Source organism: Abramis brama, assembly GCF_963993115.1.
Source record: "Abramis brama genome assembly, chromosome: 14".
Lineage (NCBI taxonomy): Eukaryota > Metazoa > Chordata > Actinopteri > Cypriniformes > Leuciscidae > Abramis > Abramis brama.
This window is the reverse complement of record NC_139976.1, coordinates 14,487,280-14,514,970: the sequence shown is the minus strand read 5'-3', so window position 1 is coordinate 14,514,970 and position 27,691 is coordinate 14,487,280. Positions and strand designations below refer to the sequence as shown.

General features: G+C 38.0%; 1 protein-coding gene across 2 annotated transcripts; it reads right to left on the bottom strand.

Moving 5' to 3' along the window:
- Window positions 1–162: 162 nt before the first annotated feature.
- ldb3b (LIM domain binding 3b) lies at window positions 163–27,166 on the bottom strand. 2 transcript variants are annotated; one of them, XM_084134816.1, is made up of 10 exons: window positions 27,055–27,166; window positions 26,593–26,812; window positions 16,751–16,902; window positions 11,959–12,034; window positions 6,408–6,430; window positions 5,625–5,825; window positions 4,221–4,250; window positions 3,487–3,653; window positions 3,264–3,300; window positions 163–856 (listed from the first exon to the last, which is right to left on the bottom strand). In XM_084134816.1, exons 2-10 carry the CDS (start codon window positions 26,686–26,688, stop codon window positions 760–762), a joined length of 879 nt encoding a protein of 292 aa, XP_083990942.1. In that variant the 5' UTR covers window positions 26,689–26,812; window positions 27,055–27,166; the 3' UTR covers window positions 163–759. The 2 variants fall into 2 exon arrangements, with proteins under 2 accessions (XP_083990942.1, XP_083990943.1); XM_084134817.1 differs by having other exon boundaries at window positions 26,945–27,108.
- Window positions 27,167–27,691: the final 525 nt, after the last annotated feature.

The following is a 27,691-nucleotide window of genomic DNA, read 5'->3' as shown; positions in this document are numbered from 1 at the left end:
CAAAAGAGCAGTATTTATTTGAAAAACTGTCACTTTTGATCAGTTTAATGCATTCTTGCGGAATAAAAATATTGATTTATTTAAAAAAAAAAAAATGATGTTACTGACCCAACCTTCTTGGCATAATCTTTTCTTGCCAAATAATCAAGTACATATGGTTTTATAATTTCTTTGTGTGGGAATTTATTACGCTTTACCTTACAAAGTACTTAGTACACCCAAAATAGTTAATCCAATCATCAGAAGACTACTTTGTAAATAACAAGTCACACTGAAACCTTTGTTTATTTGTTTTAAAGTAATAATGGTTTATTCACATTAACAATAGTACAGTTGGTTTGCATTACAATGTGCTGTGGAGTATTGCAGTGGATGTGGTACATAATTTTATAATTTCTCTCAGGGTTAGTTTTTTTACATCAGCAATTCATTCAGGAAATTCATTATTCAGCAATAATTTAGGATAAACAGAGCAGCCAAAAGAGAAAAAAAAAGAGAAACATAAAATGAAAAAGAAAATGACAACTGAGCATATGCACTATGTTTCAGTGACTGAAAGTTGCATGAAACAAACAGACATATGAACATCAAACACAAGAGCGCTTTGTGTGTTCATTTACAGGCTAGTTTATAACTCTAACTCACATTCCAGTCACTAGACTACTCCTCTATACCTATTGCACCCTCACTTTACATATAGTCTTCTGGTTTCTTTGTTGATTGTTGCCTCAACTTCAATCCAGCAACATCAGGAGGCATTTACCCCTGGATGTTAAGGCTCTGTGCAGATAGGCCGTGGTGCCAGTTTTTCAGTTTGGCAAATCGTGGGCCTTTTACCTCTGATTCAAATTTCTCCCTGTAAAAAAAAAAAGAAGAAGGAGAAGAAAAAAATTATACTTAGACAAAAGGGCTTTATATGGTCCATGTGTGTCAATGTACATGTAAAATACTTGACAAAGCACAAACTGTAATTTGTTATTCAACATTGGGTTTAAAGTTAATATATTTTAAATATGCTAAATTGAAACTTATATTTTATATTTATATTTTTAAATATAATTTAATACATGACATACAGATTTCAAAAGAAACTACATTAAAGTATATTTTAGTTACCATTAATGCTTGTCAGTACATTCGGCAGTAAAATTTTCAACAGAAAGACAATAGAAATAATTACGAAATAACATAAATTTGTACTTAAGTCCTACTTAAGTGGGTTAAAAGTACTTTTAAGGTAATTGAATTGCATCTGCACTGTGTTCCAAATTATTATGCAAGTGACATATTAGTAGGATTTCAGTAAATCTTAAACATTCAGATTTTAGTTTTTCAAAGAAATTTTTTTATTTCTCATGTCTTTTTAGGTATTAATCTCAGACAGGTTTGTGAAATAGTTTGCCAGGTCTACTTAGGTAAATGGAAAACCTACTTAAATAAATTACATTATTAAGCAAGTCACAGTTCTCACGCAATAAGGGGAGGAAGAAAAATCTTTCTGAAGATGAAAAGCATGAAATGGTGCAATGTCTTGCAAAAGGCATGAAAACAACTAATATTTTATATATTTTCTAATTAATTGCATTAAAAGGACAACTATAAAAAAGTCTCTCTTTATGAAAAGCTCACTTTCTCTTTGTGAGCTTTAGTAAGGGGTTGCTGAAATGCAACTTTATGCACAACTGTCAGCCTGCATGAGATTATTGGGACTTCAGAGACACCAGCAGCTTCAAATATACCTGTTTGATGATCAACAATGGCTTTTATATATATATAGATACAGAAACTTGACAGAAACTTTCCCCGACCAAGTTCTTCTGTGCTCTAAATCACTCCCAAATCTTTTGATAATTTGATAATCTCCATTCACAAAACATTAGTTGTTTTCATGCCTTTTGCAAGACATTGCACCATTTCATGCTTTTCATCTTCAGAGAGATATTTCTTCATCCCTGTATTGCGTGAGAACTGTGACTTGCTTAATAATGTGGAACAACCTCTTTAAGTAGGTTTTCCATTTACCTAAGAAGACCTGGCAAACTATTTCACGAACCTGTCTGAGATTCATACCAGTTATCTAAGAAAAGATATGAGAAATAAAACAAACACTTTCTTTGAAAAACTAAAATCTAAATGTTTATTGTACTGAAATCCTACTGATATGTCATAAATATTTGGAACACAATGTAATATAAATTTTAACTATAGGCTAATATATTTTAATTTATTTGTAAATATCATGAAAATTAAGTGTCCTAAAACATTACATTTACTTAGCACTTAAAGGGGTGGTTGATTATGATTTCACTTTTTTAACTTTAGTTGATGTTTGAGCATAAACAACATCTGCCAAGTCACGATGCTCAAAGTTCGAAGCAAAGGGAGATATTTCCTTTTAAAGAAATTGCTTTTTAAGGACTACAACAAACGGCTGGTATGGACTACACGACATTCCTCTCGGGTTAGTGACATCACTAACCCTAAAATTTACATAAACCCCGCCCCCGGAACACGATTTATAGATTATCAAGACAGAATATGCTAATCAATGATTAGAGATAGTTACATAAATTTAAACATACATTTTTTTTTTTTTTTTTTTTTCAGGACACAAGCTGTTGTAGCTCCGCCCCCTGTGCTGGGAGCAGCTGCTCATTTGCATTTAATGGGACAGACACAAAAACAGTGCATCTTTGCTCACCCTTAAAAAAGTGACAATTTTAACATGCTAATAAAAATATCTGTGGGGTATTTTGAGCTAAAACTTCACATACACACTCTGGGGACATCAGAGACTTTATTTTACATCTTGTGAAAAGAGCATTATACCACCCCTTTAAGTATATTCTTATGTAGCTCTGCCCCCTTTTTGACACTGGACTGGTTATGTTCTGTCTTCCGGTTTGTATTTCCTTATATTAAGATCGTACGGTATAATTAATGAACCGTTCATTTTAAAATCATCCCGGTATACTGACATTTGTTATGACATCCACTTCAAACATTACAATGCTCATGATAACTTTCTCTGCAACAAGTAAATCCAGTTAATAAAACCAGCTAATTACTCTTCGACAGCGATGCCATAGAAATATACAGAGCTACTTGTGCAAAAACACAAAATTCTAAAGATGGCAGCGCTTGTTTCTCTGGCGCATAAGGTCTATATATTTTACTTAATATGTTATCTTTTTAAAAGTATGCTAAAGTTTATTTCTTTTGAAGGGGGAAGACAGCAAACAAATATAGACAAAATGGATTACCTTGATTTTCTAAGAGCCTCTTCATCTGGATCTTGCACTGTGACATAAAAAAAATAAAAAAAATATGAGTCATCCTTTAGGCCAAGTCTCCAAAATAAAGTGATTTTTATCACATAAACACTAGCTGTCATCTTATGTCAGTGCATTTAAAGCATGTCATCCCTTTCAGTTTAAACCAATTTCCAGTCCACACAGTGATGTGATTAAGAAAGGCTGTACTCACAATACTCCGTCCCTGTGATATGAGCAAGGATTCGGAAGGACTTGGACTGCAGGTTGGCGGCGCGACGGGCCCACTCAGACATCTCCGGATCCTTATCGTCAGGTTTGATCACGGCCTGGTAGACTGGAGAAGCACTGTCCACAAGAGGGTCTTTAATAGGAAGTGTGCTACTCCCAAACAAAGAGAAAAGGGGAAAAAACAAGATCAGTCATTCATCTGTGTTCTCTGAATTTGGAAATATCAAATAATTACAAATTATTACATAATTGCAGTTTCAGTAATCATAATAAGAGGACCGTATTTGCTGACAAACTTTTTGACATTATGCTTCTTGTGAAGATGTGCATTTTAATTACAGTTCTATCTTAGTGCGAGATCTGTGATGGAGGAAGTGACTCAAGAATGAGTTAGGATAAAACTGTATGCAGAGTTCCCATATTAGGAGAAGGTAAATTAAAATGTTAGATGTTATGCATTTTTTGATGTTATGGCAGATATACTCAGAACATTGCTTTTAGGTTTTGTCTTCATTCGTTTTTAATACAAGATTATTTATTTTTCTTTATTGAGCTCCATTTACTTTACTTACATTTTCCCAACAGTGTAACATGGTAATTTAAAAATTACCAAAAAAGTCCACTTCAGTGTTTATGCAATCGGCCTTTAACAGAGAATATAACGTGAGATGAGTCAATGCAGCTGTGATGGATCTGAATAGACTGTTGGCTACTTACGCCAAGGGAGATCCAGCGGCGTCATCACCACTGTCAATCACATGATGAACCGGGATGGGAGGGAGCAAGACAGAGTCGTGTCGCATGGAGGGATGGGAATGGTGGAGGGGGTGAGGCGAGGATGAGTGATGAGGTATGGTTGGGTGATTGGTTGTGGATGGAGTGACACAATTACAAGCAGAAGAGGGAGGAAAAGCACAGATGAGGTTGATACATGACCTTGTGGAAGCCTGAAATCAGCCCAGACTAGATGACCAATACTGAGCTCTTACTGTTATAAACAAAAGATGCGAAATTAAGGGAAATACATTTACTTTTACTAACATCTCATAAATTGCAAGAATATTCTTTCTTATTTTAAGAGTGCTGGATGACATATTTTGTAAGCCAAAACCCTAAAACGAATTAGAATTTTTTTTTAAAACTTCCTGTTCCATCGTCCTGAATCAATTGGGTTTTTGAATGGGTTTTTGGTTAAATGCCTGAAAGAAGGTCTGTGGTGAACATCAAGATTTTTTCACATTCTACAACATAAAATAAATCAGTAATACCCTCTTGTGATTTTTTTACAAAGCTTTTACTTTTCTTGTGGCTAAATGGGACTATATGGTTTGGGAGATTTATTGTCATCGCGGCAGGTAAACTCATCTACTCACTAGTCCGCTTTCACAGCCTCGTGTTTATAATCCCACTCTTGCAAACTCTTCTAACTCAAACTTTTAGGTTGAAAGATTTGTCGGTAGCTTGATGGTGGTGATTTTGAAGTCATGTAACCATGGTGTAGGTCACAGAGCTTATGTTTGGCAATAATCCAAAAGCCAATGGAAAAATCCTACTGAGTTTCTTTCTGTTGAGGGAACTAGGTTGATGCTAACTACAAAAATGATGGGCTACAAAATTATGTAATCACTGTAGCCCTCTATGGAGGCGTCCTTTAAATTTAAGTTATTGCGTGTGTTAAAGAATGGGCCATTAAACTTTGGGAACTGGATCATGAATAAATCGCTTAGATGTGCATTTCTCAAAAGCATTGTGCACTTTAGATCATAGAAACCACCAATGATCAAATGATATATTTAGGCTCATGGCGCTTTTGGGAAAAAACGCATCCCAGACCAAATTTGGGTACTGGATCGACCAATTCATGGAAAAGATCAGACTCAAAGAACGATTTGATACTGATCAGAACATTGCTATACAAAACTATCATATGACTTCAGAAGTTGTGTAAACCACTTTTAATGATAAGCTATTATAAGCTATTATATATGATAACCATTATAAGTTTCTAATGCAATGAAATTCATATAGTGTGGCTTAAATGTTCATTTTGGGGCCTCTGAATCACTTTCTTAAGCATCAGTGTAGTAAAATGTAAAGTGATGGATATGAAAAGAGACCTACCTCATCTCATTTCCTCTGGCTTGGGCCTGACCAGCAATGGCATCCATAATAGCATCCTGAGAGTACATACTAATAGGAGTGTTGTACTGGGCATGGATGATAGTAGCCTTCCCACCAGGACCCTTCACCTCAATAGGCTTGTGAGTAGACAAAGCTGAGTCTTTCAGTGCAATGGGGTTGAAGCTGGGAACATATTCTTGGCTGTAAGAGTTTAGGTGAGGGAGTGTCCAGGGTACGATAGTGCAGAGGAGAGTGGATGATTGTGAGGAGCCAGAAATATGAGTGAAAACAGAGAGAGACAGTGAGAACAATTTATGCTTGACTTACCTTACTTAATACATCTGTATCTGTAAATACTACAGTTTTCTACCTAGTTTGAATTGTTTACACCAGCTGTTAATTTCTTGTTTTATAAAATACCATGTCTGAAAGCACAATATCCTGTATAACAAATGCATCTGGGCTTTCAATCCAAAATGTAAAAGACATGGCATGCAATAGTTCCCATTATGATATTTCAAAACATCATGCAAAGATGCATTGACCAATAAAACTTTAATCAAAACCCAACTATAGATTTATCCAGTTTAAATACTTCACTCAAGATTATTTAACATTTCATCATGTCTGAAATGTCAAATTGTTCAAAATAGCTTTTGAACATTCAGGAGTTGAAACTATAAGCATGCAAACCACAGCCACGGTACTACATGTGGCCATGCTTCAGAGCACACAGATTCACACGCAACTCTGGTGATTTTGTATTCAAAATCTGTTACTGACTTGGCAGCTGTGTTGGCAATGACCTGGGATGACATAGAGGAATATAGACACAAAAAAAAAAGAAAAGAAAAAAAGACAGACAAAAGAGGCAGTGTTAGCCTTGATTTGGCAGTGTGTTGCATGATAATGGATCTAGGTACATGTAAATTAGCAGGTAAAACCCAACATTAACAGAGAATGCAAACTGCTTCACTTTGCCTAAAGAACTTGCACCTTAAATCTGAATATATTTGAATAAATTGGTGATAGTTAAAAAATACATAAATAAAAATAAATCAATTCTGTCATCGTATTTCACCCACAAGTCATCTTCTGTGGAACACAAAATACAATTTTTTTTCCCCGTCACAATGAAAGACTTTCACTGTCACAAGATAGTCTGAAGAAAATGAAGACGGATGACAGGATTATAAAACATAAACAAGGTTTTATTAAACTAGAAGGGAATGGGCGTAACAGCCTGCACTAACACAAATAATAACCGACCACTGAAGAGTGAACAAGGAGGAAGTTAAATATACAGTGGTGACGAACTAAATGATGAGCAGCTGAGATGAATGGTTAGTGTCCATGGAAACAAATGAGTGGACAGAGAACACATGTGACTGATGAATACAAACTAGAAGGTCATGAAAGTTAAACTAATAACGAACGGGTCCAAATATCCCTGACATTCATTGTATGGACAAAACAGTTCTTCAACATTCTTTAAAATATCTTCTTTTGTGTTCTGCAGAAGAAAGAAAGGCATACAGGTTTGGAATGACCTGTGGGTAAGTAAATGATAACAGTCATATTCAGATTTCTTGTAAAATGTGTTGCTATGATGTAGATGATGGTTATTACTGGTCACATTTCTCATAACAATGACATTCTGGTTTGTTCCTAGAATTGATTGACTGGAACAGGAGTTTGGCTGCAGCAGAACAAACAATAACTCTCATCCTCTCATTCAATAAAATAAACAATCCAGGGTTGTATTAAAACTATTAAAAGTAGCTTTTATTCATTGAATTAAAGTTGAAATAAAATAAATGATAAATATTAGATGAAAAACTTAAAGGGGCTATATGTAGAATTCAAACCCTTGTTATTAGCGACACCGGTGGCCGTTAAGTGAACTGCAGCCAGCAACTTATTGCACGTGCTCGCACTCGTGCACACATATTGTAGAAGAGACTGAACCCCAATATACTCACGGCGTAGTTCTTTTTTGTTTTTTGCGTAGAAGTAAAAAGAAATAGGAAAATACCTATGCAGTTATACACTTTTAACAAACATCCCGATGCCGTCCACACTGCTGAGAGCAACGTTCAGATAAATATGTAAACATACATGTGCTGCACACTATCCTATCAATAACAAAATAAACACACATCAAAAACGACAGTGGTGAGAAAGCAGCAGTTCACTGGCATCATGTCGATAGATGAGGTAGGCTTATTAAAATTAAAATGATGATAGTTTAATTATAAAGTTTATTTGCGAATATAGACTGTACCTATAGATTTGGCTATGTGTTTTGAATTAATTTCTATTCTTTGTATGCCACACTGACACAGAACAGAATAGCTCTTTCGGCATTATCCTTAAACATTGTATAAGCATTCGTTACATGTCATCATATGGAAGATAGTCTCGGGCACCGGCGGCGCCAGGGGGGGTCTTGGGGGGTCTCAAGACCCTCCCAAAAAACGCCTTGCCCCCCCATTTGACCCCCCACCCCCGGCCTTGATTAAAAAATATATATACCCTGGATAAAGATTTAAAAATGTTTCTCTTCAAACTAAGCAGAACAATAATAATTAATAATTTATTCGACATATAAAAAAATATAAACATAAGAATCACTGCGACGCCCCATGAACGTCGTTGCGCCTTGCGTCATTGCGTTCAAGGCGCTGCCGCGAGCCCGCAAGAGCTGCTACAGCTATAGCTTGAAGCTAAAAATGGATCGCTTTGCTGGACAAAAGAGGAGCAGAGAAGATGCCAGGGGGAAACTGGACAGAAATAGGGCAATCAAAAGGTGGTGAGATTATGAGAATTATGGAAGCTTGTTTCCGCCACAGAATAAAACATTTGAAAAGATAATTGCAACTTTTTATCTCACAATTGCGAGTTTACATTTCGCAATTCTGTCTTTATTTCTCAGAATTGCAAAATATAAAGTCAGAATTGCATGAAATAAAGTCGCAGGTGCGTGTTGAAAAATCAGAATTGCGAGATATAAAGTCAGAATTGCATGAAATAAAGTCACAATTGACCGTTCGCAAAGACGGCCCCCCTTAGTTACTGTCGCTATGTCCGACAAGCTACGCCGTTCTCATGCCACACCATGTTCTCATGCAGTGAAAAATACATCGCGGAGTAGAGAGGAGACTGACAACACGCTGACAGACAGGACAGAGCAGGTTACTTTTCGGTTACGTTTGATATTAAACATATTAAACAAAGTCTCACCTTTCAAATTTGGTCATTTTTAAAAAGAAATTTTAACAATAAATACCGTTTTGTTGCTCTTTAATGTGCCGTGACAGATCGCTGTAGAGCATCAGTTAAAGCTGCTCGTGAACCGATCATCTCTTCCTTCTAGTTAATTTATAGCCTCAAATAAACATGAACAAACACAAAAAGGAATGTTGTTTTAACCACAGAAAGGCGTCAGTACACTCCGTTTTTCAAGTTCAAATCCTCCTATGTTAATCTACTAACTCTCCTGACTGCTTTGTCGGACAAAATGGCGGATGGCGAAGTATGATTGGTCAGATCACCTGTCAATCAAGCTCCCTGCGAAGGGTCAATTGCGTCTTAAAGTCAGAATTCTGATTTTTTTTTCTCACAATTGCGACTTTATGTCACGCAATTCTGGCTTTATAACACATAATTGCGAGTTTATATCTCGCAATTCTGACATATTTTCTCAGGGAAAAAAAGGGCCTTTTTTTTTTACCTCAGAATAGTAAATATATCACAACTGACTTTATATCTCCCAATTGCGACTTTATTTTTCAGAATTACGACTTTATATCACACAATTCTGACTTCATATTTCGCAATTCTTAGAAAAAAAGTCACAATTCTGACTTGATAAATCGCAATTGTGAGAAAAACAGTCAAAATTGTGAGAGAAAAAGTCGCAATTATTATTATTTATTTATTATTCAGTGGCGGAAGCAAGCTTCCATAGAGAATAGATAGGCCTACTATTTTGTAAATATGTTTTCTGTCATGGGTGTGGCTATGGCAATTAAAGTTCGAGCATATTGTTTGCAAACTGCAATTGATTAATTAATTAAAAACAAAGTAGTTTATATGCTCTGTTGTTTTTGTTGTTTAGTAGCAGTAATATGCAGTTATTAGCCGTGTCGACTGTATTTTTTGTTGGTTTTCATGAGACCCCCTCTTGAAATGACCAGGACCCCCCATTGCCCCCCCAATCAAAATTGTCTGGAGCCGCCACTGGTCTCGGGTGCATGCATAAACATCACATCCTGTTGATTTTCCCGGCAAAAAAGACCTAAGTCCTTCACATAAAAATTATAGACAACCTAGGAAGTCAGTTTTTTTAAAAAGCGATTAATACATGAGAATTCTTACAAATAGCCCCTTTAAGCTTAAAAAACTTAGGCTACATGAAATTTTGAAATATTGTCTTGGCAACTAACACAAAAATAAAGTAAATATTACTCAAATTAAAACTTAAATCAAAAATAAATCAAATCTTAATAGAAATATTAAGAAAATAAATAAAAATGACAAAAGCACAAAATTACTAAAACTTAAAAATTACAACTGAAAATATTAAACTAAAAGCCAAATCAAAATTCTCACAAATACTATAATAGTATATAATACTAGAATTAGAATAACACTGAACCAATCACAACTCAAATATGTGTATTGCTAGTTGCATGACAACAAGAATCAAAGTTTAGAGTGTAGCGTACAGTATCAGACCACTCGAGTAACCAAATGAACAGTCAATGGACACACATGCTCTGCTCAGCTACGCACGTTATGTTGCATAGCGGGAATTCTGTTCCTATGAGCTGCAAATAGAGGATGCGTGACGGCATCATTTCGGTATAGGACTTCATTTGGGATATACTGTTACAGGATTCTGAGCACATAAAAGAGCCAAACACATTTGCACCCATGTTCAATTTCGGCTTGGTGCCTGTGCTCACATGTTTTTGGACAGAGAAGATTTAGGAGACTTATGAAGCCAATAAATTATGCCAACATATTAAAAGAAGCTGAAAGCCCCATTTTTAATATGTTGGCATCATTTATAAGCCAACTTCAAGCTTGGCAGTCCTCTAATCGCAGGAGATGTAGTTCTGACACGACTAAAATAACCGTTGAATGTTGTCATTTGGAAACAGCTAACTTTCTTAGATACAGACCCGACTTGGCCAGGCCCTGCTCATGTTGCAGGCCGGGAGTCATGTGTGCCTGATGGACCACTGGTCCCCCTGCTGCCAAGCACATTCCCAGCTGATCCGGTGCATGCAGAGCAGCATGTGCAGAGGTAAGGACGGAATGTTCTGAGTACTCTTTGCCACAGTTTTGTTAAAAATACTGCAGGGATACAGGTGAGGCTAGCCAAAGCCCCTGTGACCCGTCAATGAAAAAGTGAGTACTAGCATCTAGTTTGTTAAAGCAGATTTGGTGGAATTGCTCATGAAGATACAGATTTGTGGGTTAGCTATTATGTTACCTACCCCAACAATTGTAGGCCATTTTGACTGTCTTGTTGCATGGCCATTTCCCTTAAAGTTTCTGCTGAATACAGGCCTATGGGAGAATTATACTGTCCCCTTTGGTTTGGGGTGTTTTTTGCCCCTTTGCCGAATGACAAATGAGTAGGGACAGGGCTTTTAGCAGGAGAATGAATTACATTCTCCTGAGGTTGCTTCTCAGTGTTTGGGATAAGAGACTTTTTGGAAGGTTTTTTGGCCAAGAGGATGCCATATCTTTTGACAGGTTTCTCATCATCTTCTCCTTCCTCAGTGTCCGTGGTTTCCTTAGCATAAAATAAACCATTAGATCAGACCAACAAATTAGCCATTAACCATTAGCCCAGAATGGCAAGGTATAGAAAAAATAGATGTTTAGGAAAGAGGCAAATGAGGCAAGAAGAAGCTCACAAAAACATCAAACAGAATTCATCTAGCAACAATAATGCAAATGAAAATAGGACCAGTGGGAAACTAATGAGGATTTCATATGATGTGCTTATTCTTGCATGACCAACAAATGCCTGTAGAGGGAGTTAAATGTCAGCTTTACAGAGAATGTTTGTTTTCACAGTCCCTCCTCTGTTTTCCCCTCTCTATGATATGACTTGGAAACTCCCATGACTGATTAAGAGGATTATAAAGAAATGGCTCGCCTATAACCAAAAACGATCATTGAGTTCCCTTCAAAAATGTTGTCCCCTCCAATAAAAAAGGTTGGAGTCTAATTTTACACCACACTGGTACACCTATCAGACATAAACCAATCAGTTTAACATACTCGGCATAAGGAGGATAGAACTAGACTTTACCTTCTGGTGAGGGATAACTGGCATGGGTGAGTCCATTCTTGGAGCGGCTGTGGGTACAGGAGCAGGACGTCTCGACCTGGGAAGAGAACAGAATTCAAAAGCAAAGGTCAATAATGCAAAACATCAGGCTTTCACTGTCATTTTACTTATACTTATAGTGAGTCAGAACTATATTTAAGAAGATTTGGGCAAAAGAACCTAAACACCGATTTATTATTCTACCCCAGTAAAAGCTATTATGTCTCTTACCTGAATTTGGGGTCAGTAAGATGAAAAAAGTGACAAAGACATTTACATTGTTGCAAAATATTCCTATTTCAAATAAATAGGCCTACTGTTATTTTAAACTTTCTGTTCATCAAAGAATACTGAAAAAAAAGTCTGGTATTAATGAGCACATCTGTTTCAACATTGATTATAGCAAGAAATCAGCATATTAGAATGATTTTTGAAGGATCATGTAAAATTGAAGATTGGAGTAATGATAATGAAAATGCAACTTTGGAATAAATTACATTTTAAAATATATTAAAAGTTATTTAAGACTGTAATAGTATTTGACAATATTAATGCATTTACTTTATTTTTTATCAAATAAATGCAGACTTTTTTTTTCAAAAACATTAAAAATCGTACAGATCCCCACATTTTTAATGGTTGTGTATCGGGCAGAAATGTAAAAGAAAAAACAACACTTAATTGATTATGAATCATATTGAGCAGCACATCACTTCACTAATACTATCTCTTCCTATTTTCCTTAAATCAGAGACACAAGGGTTATAATCAATGGGGTCAGGAACTGAAATCATGTCATGTTCCAGTTTTGTAGAGTGGCCGATAAAGCAATACAAAAAAAGGCTTAAAACAATGAAAGTACTACGTCTGGGGTCTTGAAAATGAAAATCCTTAAGCAATGAGAAAGAGCACTCATTGAGTGACCTCACTGTAAGTGCTCTTGTCAAACAACAGCAGCATTGCTGTATGATGTAACACTGGGGGGATTTTCACAAGTCACTATGCATGAGAAATATTTTTGGAATCCATCATCAAATGAAGTCCAGGGAAAATACACGTGCACCCTGTCATTCCTCCTGAGATGCTTTTAATTGGAGAGGGGCAAGGAAAGATGGTGCAAAATTACATAAATCTGTCAATGATAAATCTGTTATATCTACCCAATCAAATAAAATGCAGCTATTGTCTATATTTATCATATAACATACAACAATAATATCTAATATCTGCATGCATATGAAAGCAACTTCCACCCTCATCCAACCAATAAATGTATAGGCTGTCAATAAATAAGGAGAATCGAGTTTCTGAGGATCACTCACAGCTGAAAGATGGAGAAAGAGAAGGAGTAGCTTATAAAAGTGAACACTACAGCCAGCATTAAGAAATGTCACAGGGTAGCCAAGGTATCTTTGTGAGTAACATTTCCTCGCTTTGCTGTTGTGCAGGCGGACACATGAAAGGACTTAATCTTCTTTCAGATAGAGGCTTTGGGGTGTCTGTACTGAATTAATAAACTATATTAAAAAGGTGGAAAGCCATTTAATTTCCCCTACCTCCTAAACATCATTGCCTTTAATTTATGCATTCAGGCAAACTGAAGGGCTCCATAAGACCAGGTGATTTATCACAGGCACTTTTTTTTATTATATTGTCCTGTCTGTATATTTGTATGCTAACCATCACTTGTAGCTCAACTGCTTATATTCATCATGAACGAGCTGTTTAATTGCAGAGAACTTTTATTTGCCAGAGTTGACTGATCCCAAAGTAAATGAGATGCATTGCTAATGCCCTCTTAAGAAAACCCATTCACCAACAAACATAATGGGAATTTGTCAGATGGAAGGCTAAAGGCTAAAGGCCTGTTCACACCAAGGACAATAACTATAATAGTAACGATATTGTCTTAACTAAATGGCAGAGGGGAACGATATCATTGGAATCATTTATACAGTAATATTTTTCCAGCTGAAAAATGATAAAAACATTGACAGCCAATCAGAATACATCCTGCTTTATAGAGCTTGAGCATTTAAAGAGGCAGACGACAAAACTGCAGCACGGTCTTATTATAAACAGAACGTTATTGTGCATCAGTGTGGTTGCTAATATAGTTATCTAATAAAGACCCCCCGATGAAAATCAAGTTTTTAATGTTCTTTATATGTCTATGTGGTGTTTTTAATATGCTTTAAGACAAACCATGTGCAAAGTCTTAGTCAACACCATTGCTGAGTATTTTCTCCTTAAAACTGCAGTGAACCTAAGACTTCACAGACTACCTTGTAACCAATCACGTCAACGTGTGATCATCAACGAGTGGATCTTTAGGCTGGTGTGAGTGAGTGGAGGCTGGACTCATTTTCTAGAACCGCGTATACTAAATTAAGCAAAGGTTTAGAGTTACATTCAAGCTATTTTAAGGCATGACAAAAAAAAACAATTCAAGGAAAAAACATTTAAATATGTCATTTTTGGGATCAAAGATGAGTTTTAAGTGATAAAAGTATTGACTACAGGGGGACTTTAAGAGGGAGTCCCATTTCAAAAGCTACACTCAATGCTGCGCCAACAGCGCTATGGGGAAGAACATCTTCATTTGACTGGTTGTGAACACGTGTGGTAAACACACCAAAGAATTTGATAAATAGATAACCTCTGATGATGACGTCAGCAGAATGTGCACGTCAGAGGCTATAAATAGACGACAGATTTCTGTTGGGTGGCCAGGGGGAGGCATCAGAGAGGCGATTCCTCCATCTTCTTTTCAGATTTACATGATGAACTAACTCAATCTTGGAATAAGCCCTATTCTTCCTGTGTCTTTGTGCCTGCAACGTCGGTTTATTTGACTATCTTTGGTGCAAAGGCACAGGGTTATACGATGATGCCCCAGGTTCAAGATAAGCTCGCGGGTTATCTCTCCCCTGGCAGCGCATCATCACATTTCTATGCGTGCTATGGTCGCTACGGAGAGACATCGGTGGCTGAACCTCACCGGCATCAAGGAGAGAGATAAAGTTTTTCTCCTTGATGCCCCCGTGTCGCCTTCTAGTCTATTTGTCGACTCAGTAAATACTGTCATCAGTAGATTCCGGGAGGCTAAAATGCAGGAGGACGCGTTTGATAAGTTCCTCCCTCGCCATGCCCAAGGGTCGAGGCTGTCGGCCACCCAGCCCCAACCAAGTCCAGCTCGTCAGAAACGAGAAGCTCAGAAACAGTGTGGCGCTCACCCGCTCATAAGGACTGGGGACCGGCGCGGCACGCTCCACCATCAAAAAATAAGCTGGACCTGAGATCGCTGATCTCATAAATAAAGAGGTCCTGAAGCCTTTGCGCCCAGGACGTGGCAAAAACGAGTTCCTTCCCGACACCCTCACACCGCTGTTCCATCCCCGCCACCTCTGGTGTTTTGGGGGGCAGCGGCGGTTTCCAGCGAAATGTTAAATGTTCAGTTGACTCCTGCCGTTTTCCAGGACATGAAACATTTTACATTCCCCCATCAACAAGACGTTGTGTCACTCAACGTTGCATCAAAATTAAAACCCTTTTCAGAGAAGTTGGCAGCGTGGAGCTACTGCCAAATATATCTCCTTGGGTCTTGAGAACCATAGAGAAAGAATACAGTTTGTGCGCCGTCCTCCGCATTTCAACGGCGTGATCTCCTCTACCGTGAAACCGGAACAGGCGCACTTTCTGGTACAAGAACTGCAATCTCTTCTGGACAAAGGGGCCATAGAACATGTTCCCCTCCCAGACAGACAGTCAGGTCATTACAGCTATTATTTTATGGTTTCCAAAAAAGATGGGGGGTTGCATCCAATTCTAGACCTACACGGTCTGAATAGTTCTCTCAGGGCATTCAAATTCAAAATGTTGACAATCAAAATGATTGTGTCTCAAATTCAACACAGAGATTGGTTTGTCACGATCGACCTCAAGGGCGCATATTTTCATGGGTGTAACAGGGGGTGGCCGCCACAGAGCAAACTATGTCGCATTGGGTGAGGGATGCTATTGCTCGAGCCTATGAGGCGCGTGGTCAAGCTTCGCCTCTAGGCGTCAGGGCTCATTCTACCAGGGGGGTTGCATACTCCAGGGCTTTAGCAAGAGGCACCCCCTTGCAGCAAGTATGTGATGTGGCAGGCTGGTCCTCTCCACACACATTTATTAGATTCTATAGTTTGGACGTTCACGTTACTCCGGGCTCTCACGTCTTTGAGTCGACATCACAAGCTCATGTCTAAGGCCCTTCTTGGCGTTTGTGCGCACACCCTACCCAACCTTGAGGGGTCCAGACACTTCCAGTGCGGCTGCGTTGGTATTCTCGTTCCCCATAGCACTGTTCGCGCAGCATTGAGTGTAGCTTTTGAAAGGGAACGTCTCGGTTTACTTGACTGTAACCCTGTTCCCTGAAAAAGCGGGAACGAGATGCTGAGCTTCATTGCCACACTGAGGACGTTCAGGACGTTCTTCAGACAAAATGACCTGATGAGCACACCTGTCACACGTCTATTTACAGCCTCTGATGTGTGCATTCCGATGGCGTCATCATCAGAGGTTATTTAAGCCAAACTCTCACACGTGTTCACAACTGGTCAAACTAAGACGTTCTTCCCCATATCGCTGTTCACGCTTTTTCAGGAAACAGGGTTATTGTCAACTAACCCGAGACGTTTAGTTTGGAGGAAGTAAAAGACGTGTTCAGAAACATGAAAAGAATCAAAAGGTGTTCAAGTTGTCCTCTGAACACATCACTGTTGAGGTTTACCTCTGCATGGTGAGGATGAGTTTTGTGGTGGCTGCCTTTATCTTGTTTTGGGCATCCAGATGGGTCATGCCTTCAGTGCTAACTCCATCTATTGCAGAAATGATGTCACCCTGATTGAGGTTTCCGCTTGCTGCCTTGCTCCCTGGTGTGATCTGTGGAAAGACACCAGACATTAATTAAATTATTACAAATGAATCCACAGATTTAATTTTATACACACAAATAAATTCAATGTTAAATTCTCATGACTATAGAAATAATTTTTTTATTAATTTTTTTTTTATTCACAATTACTATCAAATTAATCTTCACACATTTTGCTTGCTACAGCACATACATTTGCAAGGTACATCGGTCACATTTAATTAATAATTTGTCACTGTCAAGTGCAGCAGCTGGTTCTGAGCAGATGAGTACATGGCGACACAAACAATGTCTCCTTATAGAGAATCCATTTGCAGCTTAGCTTTTGTATATTATACATACATACAATGGGACTTATACATACATCTTAACAAATGTCTTTATGGGACAATGGGACATGGGCCATAGAAGTGTGATGTAGTGTAGTGATGTATGGCATGTATGGTAAATGTAGTGATGTTATGTTCTACACCAAAGCTCAGAATCTTTGTCAGAGAAAATCAAAACAAAACAAAAACAACACATTTCACATGAAAGCACTGATACGTAGCTTGATTAATTTTTAAGCCAAAATCACATGATCTATGACTTCTGAAGATATGTTCATCTAAAAACCACATGACTGTTTCAGTATTACGGGTCTTAAAAAGTGGTACTCATGTGGATGGGCAATAAAACAAAAATGATTATTATTGTGATATTTTCCTCATAAAATTATAACAAGTTTGATAAGTGTTCAATATAATGTTTATACACTATGCAAATAAAGCTAAGCATGAATGTTTCATACTATTGCACTGATAAACGCAATTTCTGACTGTTGCGTATGAGAAATATTAAACGGCAAACGCGCCAAAAGTGGAACGAAACAGATTTGCTCCTTTAAACCGCGCACCACAGTGAACAGTTATTATCAGCGTGAACTTAGAGTGAGTTGATTTACTCGCTGATCTCAATGTCTCAATGTCAATCTCTTTTCTGCATTTGTATTATACTATAAAGTTATTAGGTTACTGTTGTGTTTCGCAACAAATAGAATATTAAACATGATCCGAAATACTATGAAAGACCAAACTGTACCCTTTAAATTTTACCCTATAAAAATGTGGTTGTTACAGTTTTACAGATGATACTGTGTTTGTTAATGAACATAAAAGTACATCTTCATCCCAGCTCTCACCCTAACTACTGCTAATGTCATTCAACTCAAGCTACATTTCAAAGAGACAAAACATGTCATATTAATTTGCGAAATGTTCACTTGTTTGGCAAGTGTTTGTCATGTTCTGATGATAAAAGCACAATTAACTGTCTTTTTTTACAACTTTTACTTAGTAGCAAAAATCTGCCTTTAAACTTAAAAGAAATAAAGATTTAACATTTATCGTGATAATTTTGGATATAGACTAATAGGAAAAAAATTTAGCCATCAGTGTCTAAACTAATCACCAGTTACTTATACTGTTTTGATTGAATCAGTGATCTGTCATCACCTACTGGTATAACAATGTAGCAGAAAGACTCAGTATAAATAGGCACTATTGGAACACTGCTTGGTCAATCAAACTGAAGAACTGGGACTAACTGCAGTATAAAAAAGGAGGAAAAACATTTAAAAAGCAGTGCAGTGGAACATAAATACATAGGGCCCTATTTTAACGAGCTGAAACGCAAGTATAAAGCGCGAAACACAAGTAACTTTGTGGGCAGGTCTTGGGCGCTGTTGCTATTATACCGGCGGGATAAATGACTCTTGCGCCCGACACAAATCTAAAATGGGTTGGTCTGAAGTATCTTCATTATTCATAGGTGTGGTTTGGGCGTAACGTGAAATAAACCAATCAGAGCGTCATCTCCCATTCCCGCGTGCCAGGAGCGGTTCACAGCCGAGGAGACCAACGTTCTCGTCAGGGCCGTAAAAGACAGAGAAGTTACATTGGGGATGGAGAAACCCACCCAAATTAGTTTCGGTTAAACAGGCGTATAATAATTTGGATAACATAATGTGTAAGCTAGATTTATGCCTATTTTTTCACATCTTCATGGACACAACAATGATTTCCCTCGTGTGTTAATATTGTTCCTTGTAATAATGTATGGTTTTCTAAAAATGAAAACTGCTGCGTCTGTGTGTAGATGAGATAAGAAAAGTGTATGTGCGTTGTGCACATGCTACATTTATTACGGCCAAGCATGCGCCCTTAAAATAGCATATGAATAACATGCGCAACGCGCCACCGACTTAGGTTTTTCCTGGTCAGTGGCGGAATTGTTTTCTAAACCTGCAAAATAGCACCAGGGAACGTTTGCGCCGGAACACGCCTCCTCTTTGCGCTGAACCGCCCACGGGAGCGCAAGTTCATTTCCTAATTTATCGACGTGTGTCTGTGGAGGGAAAAGTCCGCTGTGCGCAGGTGCAAAATAGGAATGATACATGCGTCGGTGTACAAATTCAATTGCGCTGGGTGCAAGATAGGGCCCATAGACTGGTTTGAAAAAGCTCAGAAACCAAGGGGAAGAAGACTGAAATCCCATAATGAAATAAGTCAGTGGCTATTCTTTCAGGCACCTCATTAAAATGTTAAAAATAAAGGTTGTTGTTGACGCCCCTGCCTCCCTCAATTTTACCCTGTATTCTGGGGCCCTGCCACCAACCCTTGTCCCACCTGCTGCCATTACTCAACGTGCACACATGTACATGTTTCTGAGAGAGCTCTCCTTTATGTAATGTTCTAAATAGTAAATACCAAACTGCCAAGCAACTTAAAACTTCTGAAGGTGCATGAAGAGCACTTGATCATGTGATTTACCTGTAAATATCTGTAATCTGTAATTAACTTTTTTTTTTTTTTTTAGGTGGACAGGAGTTAGAAAAAGTCTGGGACATAATTTTGCTCTTAACTCCAAATCAGCAAGGAAATTAGAAATATTAGGCTACTATATAATTTATATAATAATAAATTGGAAAAGATTCACATCCATTTGGTGTTCACACACTGCATTTTTATGCTTGTATAATTGCCTGTATTTCCCTGACTGTTGAGAGACATATTTCTCCTTAAGTCCCACTGCATGCATCACTGGTCAGGATACTACAAGCTAGATTAAAAAAAGAAAAACTCTCCATCCCCCTGCCTCTCTTAACATTCGTGAAAATTCAGTCATCAATTACTCACCCTCATTTCGTTCCAAACCCGTCACTCTTACGTTTATCTTCGGAACACAAATGAAGATCTTTTTGATGAAATCTGAGAGCTTTCTGTTCCTAAATTGACAGCTACACAACTACCACTTTGACGCTTCAAAAAGTTAATAAAGAGAATGTGAGTAACTGCAAATACTGTATACAACTATTCAATTGAAGAATTTTCACTTTACTTGAGTATATCAGGATTATGCTTTAATCTGTTTAGTTTCTTTCCCCCTGGTTTCACAGGCAAGGCTTAACCCTAGTCCTAGACTAAAATACATGTTTGAGCTGTCTTAACTGAAAGCAACTTGCACTGACATATCAATATGTCACTGCCATTGTTTTGTTTCAAGATGCACACCAGTAATGTTCTTTTCTAAGGCAGGTTTCTAAAATATAGTCTCACTGAACTCAGGCATAATCCTGGCTTAATCTTAGCCCTGTCTGTGTGTTTTGGTTTCGTTTTCCCTGTTCCTGTTTTGCCAGTGTTCCCTGTCATTGTTAGTGACCTCGGTTGCTGATTTGAGTTCCACAACTTTTTGCTGTTATGTTGATTACTCCCTGTGTATTTAAGCCCTTAGCTTCCTCTTTTCATTGTTCTGTGTCGTCTTGGTATTATGTGGTTGTGTTAGTATCTTTCCCTTGTGATCTCCTGCGTGTATCTCCTGTATCTCTATTGTCATGCTTTTACTAAAGCCAGACAGAGTCTTGACAGAGTCCTACTGAAACATTTAATGAATTACTCTAAAAAACACTTTTTAGAAATGAAAATCTCATTAGTCATTAGTCCATACTTAAACTTATTTCTCAGGACGTTTTATACCACTTGTCAATTGAATTGAGATGCACTGACAACAAGAATCACTATTCGCTCACATGTTAATTTTGTCTGCATAACAAGCACAAAAGAAATACAAAAATACAGCTGTTCATTTAATTTAAGATGCTAAGCTGCCACTCTCACTACAACAGACAGTAAATCCAATGACCTGCTAAAATCCATATGAAAACATTTGATACATTGGGACTGTTTATAAAAACCTAGTCCAGGTGGCAACTCTGGAATGATATGGTATTCCAGAATGTATAGGTGACAGCATCTGTTTTACTGTGATAGTAGAAGTCCGCCAGAAGAACCTGTTTAGTTTTTAAATGGGGGCCTGTCTTTGTTGGCATTGTGATTTATGAGGCAGCCCTTGGTAAATGCCAACTTTAATGGTACTTTTCCCACTTCCTGGACTGTTCTGACTAAAAGCAAAGTTTGGGGTGATGATCTGGACTATCTGTAGTACCTGTTGGTATTTGCAAGGCTCTGAAGGCCGTTGACAGTATTCTTTTCCATTTTTGTTGCTAAGCTCCAGCACACATGTAGCCTAGAAATCTAGATGCACCCTAGCGGCAGCAAATATTATTTTGCAGCCAGGGTGGTCTAGCAACTCTCCGTTGGCTTTCGAGCTGGAAAAACCAAACTCTAGTCAGGCCAATCACATCGTGTATAGAGTCGGTGGGCGGGCTTAACATAATGACGACAGAGTTGCGACGGTTCCGCGTGAATTCCCTGCTACTTGAAAACAAAGGCCCTGTCCCAAATGGCACACTCTGGACTTGTGGACTTCCTCAGAGTCCACACTTTGGTGACGTCATGTAGTGCAGACCTATAGGGCCCTTGGCACGAGTCCACGAGAGTTATTTTTGGGACAGACTCGATCGTCACGCCGGAAATAACGGTCTGGTTGTTGTTGGACAGGAGAAATCACATTTTTGCGCTCCGACGTCTTATCTCCATGTCAACTACACAGCCTACTTTTACAGGTCTATATTTTGATATTGTGTATGCCACCTGGGCATTAGACAATAGATACATCATGCTTATTTAAATGAAGTATAATAATACATAATGTTCCATTTGAACTAAGATTACAATTTTAACACATAATGAAAATGTGCATGCGTTTCAGATGAATTTACAGGTTTCAATATTCATACTATGTTTACATATGACTCAGTAAAGCCCTGACATTCGGTTCTATTTATTTAATGAATCATAATGCAATTGTATTATTCAACGCGCTATTATTATGTTTGAGACATCAACCACTGGTCGATGACCATAATGTTTGTATAAACTGTAGGTAACAACTGGTAAAATGTACATCTAGGTCATAAAAACCGTAATATTTTCTTCTCAGCCATGTTAACAATTGTCTGTGAGCGAAATCTCCTCCCATCCGTTGTCTGATTGGCCCTTCGCAAGGATTCCTGGGTAGTTAAAGTGTGTGGAGCCTGCATCCATGCGGGCTTCGCAGAAGGGTACAAAGGGGGCGCTGCTGAGCACACTTCAGAGCGTTAAAATGCTGAATGGGACGGCCTACGTAGACTCCGCGAGCACACGCAATTTAAGCCCACGAGACCGAAAGTCCACATGAAGTGCGCCATTTGGGAGAGGGCAAAAGAATGGCTGCTGCTGCTGGCGAACAGCGGTCTTTCGAATCGGCTTTGGCCGCGACTCTGGAAGACTTGGAGTTAAGCTTTTCTTTGAGAAAAGAACAAAGAACGGCACTTAAGTCATTCTTAAAAAAGGAAGATGTGTTTGTAGTTTTGCCGACCAGATACGGCAAAAGTTTAATCTATCAACTAGCTCCACTGGTGGGAAAACGCTCTGGTTGTAGCGCTATCCAATTGCGTGCAGAGGGAATTTGAAAGACAACCATTTATCCCGCCCCTCGGATTGAGCCCTGCCAATGGTAGGACCCAACATCTTGATGTGGGTCTGGCTTGCCAGGCTAGCACACATGCATATAAATGCGCATAATAGGCCCTGACTCTGTCCACCTTTATGTTGAGAAGGCCTTGACCTCAGCATAATGTAGCCTGACGTCATACAGCACTGAACAGTCAGGGTCAGAGACCTTGAAGAGCTAACAAAGCAATAGCCAAAGTGAAATTGAACAGACTTATTATGAGTTCTATATGTTTGCAATACACAGGAGACACAATGTGAGAATGAAAGGGCAACAGAATGAAGAAAAATACAATTTGGGTACATCACTAAGGATGATTGCATCTTAAGGATTCATCTGCAGTGAAATTACTTTATATTTTACATCACAAATGACTCCACAGACTGTCTTTGTCATGGACTTTATGAAGTGCTTCACAGAATATAATATTGGCACTTTGTAAAGCTGGACTTCCATATCATGTGCAACAATATATAATGACGGAAATTATCTCTGAGAGGAAATTTAGTGTCAGTGTTTTCTGCTATCAGCAGTACGCTTCACAAAGCTGTCTGGCGCTTAAGCCATTGACAGAATCTCTCAATTTTAAATTGTTGCTGCAATTGCGGTTCCTCGTTCCATGCTCTTTGCATTTTTTATGCAATACCTTGGTTGACAAAAAGTTAATTTAAATGAAAATGTTTCCAATTCAGAAAAAAATGACAACTATAATGAAAGGATTTGAACTGTGTTGTTCAAAATTTGTTCTTTTCTATTTGAACTGAGGAAAACCTTTTCATAGATGTCAGTCAGGGCATGTAGAATTTCTAATGGAAATCTTGTCTTTTCTTTTTTGCTGTTTTTTTTTTTTTTTTTGTACCTCATAATTGTATTGTTTATTTTTTACTAAACAAGCCATTAAATATTAAAATCGACTTTGTACAATAAACTTACCATGAGAAAAAAGTAAATGAAGTAAAAAATGTGACAACTAGCCCCAGTCTCCCATATATTTAAGGGAACTGACTCACATCTGGTTAAGTTTCTTCCTGCAACTCTCTCCAATCAATATTTAAATTCACGATGACCTCATGTGTCTATTGTCTCTGTGCTTTTCACATTTATGGCCCTCACATGTATTTCTGCTGGTCTGACCTTCAGTGCTAAGCTAAAATCAGTGACCATAAGTCAGGCATTGCACTCGCAGGTCGTCAGTGCTATCATTAGCTTCCACAGAGCTTTTTATATACTGTTACAAAGGAGGAAAAGTAGATAAATGGAAAATAGCAAATAGACAGTGATGTAAGTGAATTATTATTATTTATTATTATTATTGTTTTTTTTAAATTAAAAAATCAGCCTAAAATGTTTCATTAGAAAATGATAAGGCAGCACCTATCCACATCAAAATCAACCCACACACATAAACAAAAATACACTCATATTAACAACCTCATATTGTACTGTCACTCACTTAGCATCTTCATATTAGTGTTGTCATTTATCCATGTCTGTAACACTAAAGCCAGGATACCTTAATTAAAGTTGGATCATAGCTTGCATGAAAAACGAAACGCGACAATTGAAGAATGTCTGTGATTTGATATTTCAAAAGGTTACATCTCAGGTCTATATCCATTTGTCAACAGCTGCTGTAAATGACTCTCCTGTCCAGCATGAGCCATTTGTCGGCTCCTTTATTGACACTAATATCACACATCCAGGGGATTTTCTTTTTTCAAGTATGAGGACAAAATATGAGATTGCAATAATTTACTGAATCAAAGTATTAAATTAGATCATCAACTCCTTCATTGTCTTCAAATGTCACAACTTCACGTCTCTATATCACTTTACACGTTGTCTAAAAAGACTACAGAAAATCAACAAGTATTACAAAAGCAGTAAAAGCAATTAATGGGCTGCTTTGTGGAAGACAGCAGCTCTATCAGCCTTGGGACCAGGATTAAGATTCAATGTAGATTATATACAGTGCTTTAGGATAGAGGCCGATCTCTTATTACACTGTGGGAAGATTTGATTGTGAAATGCATAAACTGTCACCTCTGGCAGTTAAATGTCCATCAATCATCTGAGACCTAATCCAAACACATATACCTTCCACATTTCAATTTACTGCCTGCCATGTTCAGTGACAGCTGGGTCAGGAGAGACTATAATATCCAGATGGACGACTTGACACTGATTACAGCGTCAAAGTGCGAGCCACCGACAATGCTGATTAGAAAAGTAATGAAATCCAAACAATGTTTACTTGGTGTGATGGTCCTTTCTGTAATTATTTGCAGACAAGGGGCCAATATATGAGGAGTCAGACCTACCACAACCTTGACAAACAGAGGTAATGACTCTCCCCTTATTGAAGTGAAGGCCAATCAAGTGTCAAGAAGGGAGTGAAACAAACAAACTGGGCTGAACCACCTGTGACTGATTATACAGCGATAGCGATTTCTTTTCATAGCAGATAGAAACTCACCTCATCCTCTCTCTAAACCTTTGGACAAGGCAAGTCAACTTCACTGAATCCATACACTAACACAATGAAGATTCTAGGTGCCATGGGATGAGCACACTTGGTGAACAGACAGAAGACTGTTCGTTATGTGTTGTATTCACAATTCAGTGTTTTGTTTGGTTTTATTTTAATGTTAAGTGTTGCTATTTCAATAGCAAACCTTATTGATCAATTTGGAAAGGTGGGACGATCCCGTTGCTTCTTTGTTTAGAGCCGTGAATGTCTACAATGTCACTCAGAATGTTCTTTTCATAGAAGTCATGTTGCAGGAAATGATAGATGGAACAGCTTACCATCAAGAAAGGACTTCTAGGAAAACAGCGTTTTTTAAAATCCCAAAGCTAAAAGGAGAATCAACATCGGAGAGCAACAAGAATTTGCGCGTCTTTCCACGAAACATGACATCAACTCCTGCTTAGCGTAAATGACAGATGGTACAGAAGGACATCCAAAAGCAAATGACTTTTACACTTAGAACTATAGTTCACCCAAATATGAAAATTCTTTCATTCTTTATTCACCCTCATATCATTCCTTTCATCTGCAGAATATAAAGGCAGATATTTTGAAAAACAGGTAGGCTTATCACCCAAACATTGAAAGACAGTGGGGTCCAAAACAACACAGACATTTTGCAAAATATCTTATTTTGTGTTCCAAAAAAAATAAGAAAACCACAGAGGTTTGGAAAGACATTAGGGTGAGTAAAAAATAAAATAAAATAAAAATAAATATTTTGGTCAACTACCCCTTTAATTACTTTTCTTCTGGGGCTATACTTGAGAACATTTAAAGTCTCCTTTTTATTTCATTTTATCGAATCAGTGTTATAAACAAATATCCAGCATGTTTTTTTAGGCAAATTAGGCGAATTAGCATTGGCGGTTGTGTATGTGATTCAACTAGACAACTAGCATACTGTACATCCAGGCTTCTCAACTTTCACTTTTAACCTCTCATGCACAGATTGATTTTCTTAAGGCTTGCCTCATCTAACGCTATTCATAGATTTTTCCACTGTTAATTCACCACTCTCTCAAGCCAAAGGGCCAAAATAGCTGGTTAGAGAATGCCAGCTTTGGCCTGGATGATAACCAATGCAACACGTTGTTACATAATGCCAACATAAATGCGATTTTCATTGTTTTAGCGAGTTAAAATAATCTCTGATGTGAGCTTTTTCTTATCAAAGCAGGAATTTGTTTAAATAAAGAATGGTAGTTTGTTTTTTCTACAAGAGCTGTTGTCTCACCCGGGATATGGTCAGGGGCATGTTGAAGTCTTTGCCTCCCTGCAGCCTGAAGCCCCATGGTGCAGGTCCTGACAGGGTTACTGTGTAATTGCTCATTTCGGAGAGAATTTAAAGCGAAAAGCTTCTTCTCGGATCAGTAAAGTCCTATCTTTCCTTTCAGTTCTTCTCCCTGTAGTCGGGATGACCAAACACCCGGGTACGGGCAGGCACCGAGGAGCCTCTGAAACACAACAACAACAGACAGGAAATGCAATAGAGTGAAAAAAAGCTGTATTCCCTTATGCCAGTATACGACCATCACACAGGATGTGAGGAAATATATCTGCACTATCAATACAACTCAAAAACATACCACAGAATGAATCAGACTTTAAAAAATAACAAATAGTTCAATCCCACCCCTGTTTACACTGACAAAATAAGTCAAAAAAGTCTTAAAAGCAGAAGGAGGAGAGTTCTTGCCTGCTCGGATGGCCTGGACAGACAGCCTAAGAATAGATCCTCTCTGCAGAAAGTAATAACACTAAAGCCCTCTGGCCCTTATATGGCATGTAAGGGGACACCCCCAGATGCCAAGCCCCCATGATTCACATGGCGAATATAGCCTCTTCTTAGGGTAACACATTTTTCCACTCTGCTCCTATGGGCGTCCACTCATAGAGCACCATGGATATTGAGCTAGTGGGAAACGACTAATAAACAACAAGGAGCCATAGTGGCTAAGTCTGACGTAATGTCACTTTATAACAGTGTCAGGGGGTAAATCCAAATAGATGGCTGTAAGATTTGTTTGAGGTGATGGAACTGATTATAACTTTCATCAAGAGCCTCGTCTCTTCTTTCTAACTTCACAATGGAGGTTTAGGTTGCTGGGTTTTACAAAACCTGTGTGAACCAAGGAGTTTCATCAAAGCCACTTTAAAGCAAGCCTTCAAGGTTAGCAAAAAAAAAAAAAAAAAAAAGGCATAACACATTGGTACACAGGTAAGCAGACCAGAGGTTGTTTTTTGGATGGATGTCAATGGAGGAGAGGCTTAACGAAGCTGAATAAACTGCTTTTGTGGGAAAACAGCTTATCATTTAATGAATTGATAGCCTT